At 38.4% G+C, this 6,481-nt stretch overlaps 1 protein-coding gene across 8 annotated transcripts in view; it reads left to right on the top strand.

The window, feature by feature from the left end:
* The window catches only part of WAPL (WAPL cohesin release factor), a 65,145-nt gene that overhangs the window by 13,680 nt on the left and 44,984 nt on the right, over window positions 1–6,481 (top strand). For all 8 annotated transcript variants that reach the window (XR_004498121.1, XM_015632654.3, XM_015632653.3 and 5 more), the window contains exon 3: window positions 3,444–4,490. Coding sequence is in view for 7 of the 8 variants with exons in the window: in XM_015632654.3 (XP_015488140.1) it covers window positions 3,444–4,490 (1,047 nt within the window). In the remaining variant the exon portion in view is untranslated. The remainder of the gene's footprint in view (window positions 1–3,443; window positions 4,491–6,481) is intronic.

The raw sequence follows: 6,481 nt of genomic DNA, 5'->3' as shown, positions 1-6,481 counted from the left end.
GGGGGGAGGGCTTTTGAGGACTGTTACATTCCTGCTGTTCGAGTGTTTGCATGTATTTATATATATTATAGAAGAGTATAAACTTTGTCTTATGTAGGTTTACCATCTTGTATTGTCTGAACTTGAAATTTTATCTCTAGTGGTAACTTTACTAAGGTTCCTTGGAAAAACAATCATCACTTATAGTTTTACAGATTTAGTAATATGCATCTTTGTGTGTGTGAAAACATCTTGTGTTTTGTGGGAAAGAGTGGAAGTTTTAATTTGGCTTTGTTTTTTCGTTTTTTTTAAATTCATCAGCAATGCTGAAGACATCTCTGTCTTGTTGAGTGATAAAAAATAGAGCATGAAATAAAGCAATTTTTACCAATTTAAACAGAAAATAAATCATTATTAACACAAAACATTGTTATGGTTCCAAGGTATAAAGTGTTTGTACTTGGGATGGGGAGCTATGTGCTATTGCTGATTTTAAATTACTTGGGGGAATTATTCTGGTATTTGAGCCCCAAAAGAGCCTTATTGCAATTAAAAATAGGAGAAGTTCCATGCCTCTCTTGGACTACAGAATATCTAGTAATTCATTATTAGTTCCTTTTCTCATATTTTCTTTCCTGCAGTCATGCTAGCTTCTGCTGTAGTAGTTGCTGCCAATAAATACTGTAATTTTTAAAACCAGGGTTATTGGAATTGCAGTTCCTGTACACCTTTGGGCAATTAGAGTGTGATTAGTAGTACTTTCTGGCATTGAAGGTTCAGACTGACAGCTATTGACCCAATGATGAGATGAGAACAGTGGCTTGACAAAGGATCCGTAAAGGAAGTATTTGTCTAAATGTCACTGCCCCGTTTTGCAGGAATGCATTGTGCTGATCCGGTTTTAAAGCCAGACTTTCTACCTGGTGTATGCTTAAGAGTTCAGTGGTTCCATTTTCCATCAGCCTTGCTTATTACTGGTGATGGAATACTGCACCTCCCTGGTGTAGTTACTAAGACTTTTGAAGTACTGTATGTTACTAAAATTTTGGTGCCCCGGAATCAAGGGGCAGGTTAACTGCCACTTTTTTGCTGTTTAGGAGTACTTTGGTGCGCTGTATTAAATTAGCAACTGAAAGGTAGAATTGAGATGCAACACTTGGCTGATATTTAGAGAATTTTCTTAGACCACTGAAGGTTCAAAGCTGTTGATGCACGGGTTACACAAAGGCAGCACAAGTCCTGCTGTGAGCATAAAGAGCTGTTAGTGCTCTTTGCCTTGTAACATTTCTTGGGAGTGTAGTTAGCCAAGCATCAATAAAGCTATTTGACTGGGCTAGAATGGATTTGTTACTTATTAGTCAGCTGAGCTGACTGGAGAAAGTGACTTTGATCACATTCACACATGAGGAGAAACAAGAAGTTCCCTTAGATATGGAACAGTAATGGTGAGGCTGCAAAACAGTGTATTTTAGCAAGGAAATCTGAAAATATTTCAAATTTAATTTGCTGTTTTTCATGTCTAAGTGTTGTGGTAGTCTTCAGCTTCACAATAATATTAAACATATGGGAGAAAAGAACATACTATGCATTGTGAAACTGCCTCCTTGATTACTGAAAGATTCATTTTGGTTGTGCCTCTTGGATTATGGCAAGCATGAGGTTGAAATGGGAACAACAATATTATTTGTATAACACATTGATACTGAAAAATAATTACCAAGATTCCATTGTGGAGATGGCAGGGTTAGGCTTCCTTCTTCTTTGAAAAATTTAGTTTTGAGTTTTCTATTTCATACATTCTGTGAAATATTTTGTTTATTTCTAGTCAGTATGTATAACTTCTGTGACAGACTGCAGCTGGACTCCAGAAAACTTAGATGCAATTTTTCAGATATTACTTGTCTTGGTTCCCTGAGGAATTTTAGTGAGGATCAAATAAATTTCCTGCAAAACTGGATTTGGCTGCCATTTTTTACTAGACTTTTCAGTACCTTGAAATTCTTCTATAAAACATATGTGCACGGATGACATTTAGATGATGCCATTTTAATTTGAAAATGAGTGAGCCCAAGTCCATGGAGCAGTGCTGATGCTTGTTTCCCTCATCAGGAGGTTGAAATCTTCTGGTCAGCGCTGTGAAATTTCTGTGCCACTTGAGTAAATGGAAACCAATAAAATTTCATATGGTCAGGACTAGTGCTAAAGAGATACTTTAGCCTTCATTTTACTGATGAGTTTAGGAAGTCTTTGCCTAAAAAAATTTGAACTTCTGGGGTTGCTTTCTGCCAGTGGAGCCCCTTTTATCACTCTAATGTTCTGCATGTGTCATCTGAGCACGTTCTCTTCCAGCATTTCTGTTGTCACTTGGCCCTGTTCCAGTTGGTTCTGTGTTTCCAGTTTATCCCATCATGTGCTGCTCTTCTGTGCACCATGGTCTTCTGCGTTGTCAGACTTCTTATCTTGCTTCTCCTGGCCCAGGCAGCCATTTCAGTGCCAGTAGTAACGGCAGGCACCTGTGTTCCTGTGCTTGGTGATACTGTCTCAGAAATTTCCAAGAAATTCTTGTCTCCTGGAAATAACCCTCTTGTATTGCTGGGTGTCTGTGCAGGTGTTTGATGTCAATAACAGAGGATGGCACATGCAGTCATCGTGAAACTTCAGTACCAAATCCACCAAGCTTTTGTTGGTATTCAGGGAAAACAAAGGGAATGGTTTCCCTACCAGTTTAGAGGACAGCAGGTGGAAGACTTAGTACTTGCATTACTTCTTGGCATTACTATTGTGCAGGTGCTGTCTGGCTGGAAACAAACCTTACAAAAACTGACTTCATATAGTGGAACTTGTTCTCTTGGACAGTGTAAGATGTGAGTGTAGCTGTGGGTTGGAGAAGTACAAGAATAACTTTTGGTAGCAGCTCTTCTTCAGAGATGCAGAAATTCATAAACCTGAATTTCAGAAGTGAGAAAATTAAAATTTGTGATGAGTGTTGCATTTTCTTCATTTTTTTGGAAGTCCAGATATTTTCATTTGCAGCAGGAAAATGAAATGACAGTTGAAGTTGTTTGCTGTTTTATTCAGTGTACAAGAAGGAAATTATTTTCTTACATAATAAGAGAATTTGTAGATGTTCTTTATCTATATTTATTCACTGTAAGTCACTTGCGTGTGAAACTTCAGTAATTGTCTTTTCTGAAGATTTCACCACAGAGTTTCTCTTTTTTTGTGTAATTTGCCTTGGTAAATAAGGGTTTTACCACTGTCTTTTACATGATGCATATATTTTCAGAGTGACACTTCAAGGTGGGTTTTTTTTTGGTAGAAATTGGATAAACACCTCTAATGGTTTTTTGTCAATGATTACTGAATATTTTCTTTTGTATTGTAACTTTCTAAAGTTGCCCACATAGGCGACTATTTTTTTTTTTACTATTTCATTTTAGTAATAAATATATCTTTTCTTGTAGATAAAATCCAGAACTTGAAGGAAGATAATGGGAACAGTCATTTCATCTATGACAGTGCTGGAGACAGTAATAAAACCAATGCTGAGACCACAGACGCTTCTGGATGCAACACTGAGGCCAAGGACTTGCCTGATTCTTGGGATTCCCGTGTTGGAAAAACAACAGATTCTCCATCAGAAACATCTCAGACCAAGGGGCCACTAAGAACTCACTTGTATGAATGGGAGGATGAAACTGAAGACACCAGAACTGGAGAGTATATATTAGCTTTTGACAATGAACATCTCTCAGAGGTGAAGAGCAAGGATGAGGAGTGTGATAAAGAAGATAGTGAAAATCCAAAGGAAGCCATTAGTGAAGAACTTGTGCAAACTATACCTAGGCCAAGCAACTGTAGGACATACTGTCGATCCAACAAAGCAAAACTGCAGGGGGCAACCAATTTTGACAAGCTGATGGATGGCACTAGTCAGTCTTTATCCAAAGCAAATAATGAGTCAAATAATGATGGTCTGAACCCAGGAAAAAAAGTTGCTTTAAGTAGTGGGACCAGTTTTAGAGGGACGGTTGGACGGACTAGAGACTACACTGTTCTCCACCCATCTTGCTTGTCAGTTTGCAATGTCACCATCCAGGATACCATGGAGCGCATGGATGAATTCACCTCCGCAGCCCCAACTGACCTGGGTGAAGCTGGGCGCTTAAGGAAAAAAGCAGACATTGCCACCACAAAAACTACAACCAGGTTCCGACCAAGCAATACCAAATCCAAGAAGGATGTCAAATTAGAATTTTTTGGGTTTGATGATCAAGACGAGGGAGGGGGAGATGAAGGTGCCTCTAGAAGTTCTGGGAGTTCCAATTACAAAATCAAGTACTTTGGGTTTGATGACTTAAGTGAAAGCGAGGACGAAGATGAAGAGTGGCAGGTAGCAGAAAGGAAAGCCAACAAAAAGCGAAGTAGAACTGTACCATCTGCTTCACTACAGTCAACCTCTGATGGCAATGGAAACTGTTCCCAGGATAGCCAGCTCAGCACTAATGCAGGTCAGTAGAACTCTTACAGAGTACATGAGTGACATTTAATTTTAATTGACTTCAATATTTTGTTCTTTTTGCAGTGTACTTAAGAATTCGTCAAACAATACTGCTGATTTGGAAACCTAACAGTTAAACTCATTTGAAATCTAACAGTTAAACTCACTTCTCCTGTGGTCTTTTTTGGTGTTTCGTATCTCTCTTGAAGTGTGCTTTATACCCCTTGATCTCTTGCCAGAGGTAGAGGTTTTTTTCTTTTTCCACAGAAGATTTGTACCTTTTTGGTGTGTTGAGCATAAGTATCTATGCCTGGAAGGCAGGTATCCTCCCACAGAGCCTCCAGATCAGCCCACAATTGCAGAGCTGAGTGCGCACATTTAAGTAGCTCTTAAGAAATGGGAATGAAAAAGAAAAAGATGTTTTTTCTGCTTTTGAATGTGTTTGTAGGCAGTTTGGATCTTTCTCAAGTTCCATCTTATCTGAGGATGCATGACTCGAGGGAGAGGCTGTGGGTACCTATGGAGTGCCAGTCAGATAACTGGCTTTGGGAGAGCCTTTCCATATTTGTGTCTGCTCTTGTTTTCAGTTTTTAGTTATCTCCTTCTGTACAGGTTGGGAGTGGGGTGTGTGTGTACTCACACACGTGGCAGCTGCTGAGCAAGTTCTGGTGATTAAAATCCTTTGCAAAATTAGACTTGCTTGGTGGTTGGTTCGGTCCTGTGTGTTGGTGAAGAACAAAAGGAATAACTTTGGTGGAAGGTTGCTTTTAACTCTTCAGTTTTGAAAGTCTAATGCCAAAGAATCAGTTGTCTTGGAATAAATATTTCAAAACACTGCTACTGTTCTACAGAACATTTTGGTCCTCCATTTTGGAGCATGAAGCATGAGAAGTTCTACTGACTCACTGAAGTTGTTACATTTTAAGACTTGGGCCAGATGGATTTCATTGTGATAGGGAGAAAGGGTTTCAATCTAGCCTTGCAAATGTTGGAGAAGCTGGGATTTATTTTTTTTCCTACAAATAGCTTCTGATAATATAATCCAGAAATAAAATTTCAGAGGAAAAAATGTTAATTTCTCTGTTCTAATTATAGCTGTTTCTAAAACCAGAATTTTCTGTAAGCCTTTTGATTAAAAGTTAATGTCACTGCTAGGGTATTTTTGTGGATTTGAAAGGAACAAATGGATACTGATATTCTATGAGAATACTGTGTTTTCAAACAAAAAAGGACATGATTTGTTTTCATAAAATTTACTTATGATGAGACACTTGGGTTCCAGCCTCATTGGCAAATTTATCTTAACCATTAAATGGTTTATCTTACAGAGTCTTTGTTCAGCCATTTATTCCAAGGAAAAAATTTGCTTGTACAGTTAATGCAGCTGAGATGCTGACCCATCAGATTATCCTTTTAGCTACTGTCCTCAGAAGTCTCAAAATATCTACACTTTGCATTTGGCACTGCATTCACCAAGCAGGCCTTTATACTCCCAGGTATCACAGATGGTTTCTCTAAAATATTTTCCTGAGATTTCCATGGCACAGGGAGATGTAAATTTGTGCTTTGTTAGTTCTTAATGCACTTCACTTCAGGTAAGAGCTAGCTCTCAGTCCCTCTGCTGGGAGATGCTTGCCCTTTATTTTGCATCTTTGCTCATTTGATTCTTATTTTGTGCTACCATTGGCAGATGAGATTTGACTTGGCACGTTTTTTTCTGAAATTTGAAAGGGTGATGTTCTGTAGCATAGATTATGAAAATAGGAAGTCTGATGCTGCCCTAAAATTTGAGGGACTCCTTGCTAAAATTTGCACTATTTTCTCTCAGACCTTTGCGTATTTTGAGCGTCATGATTTCTCAGAACAATCATGATGAAGAACCCTTAAATATAGTGATGCTGAGCCTGAGAATTTCTCAAGAACTTCTAGATCTAAGTCTGAAATCGCAGTAAAATGTGAAGTTGCTCTAAGGTATTGTCTTTGCATAGTGGAAAAATGGAC

The sequence above is a fragment of the Parus major genome, chromosome 6 (genome assembly GCF_001522545.3).
Source record: "Parus major isolate Abel chromosome 6, Parus_major1.1, whole genome shotgun sequence".
NCBI lineage: Eukaryota > Metazoa > Chordata > Aves > Passeriformes > Paridae > Parus > Parus major.
The sequence above is the reverse complement of the archived record's forward strand: the minus strand, read 5'-3'. Positions and strand labels throughout refer to the sequence as shown.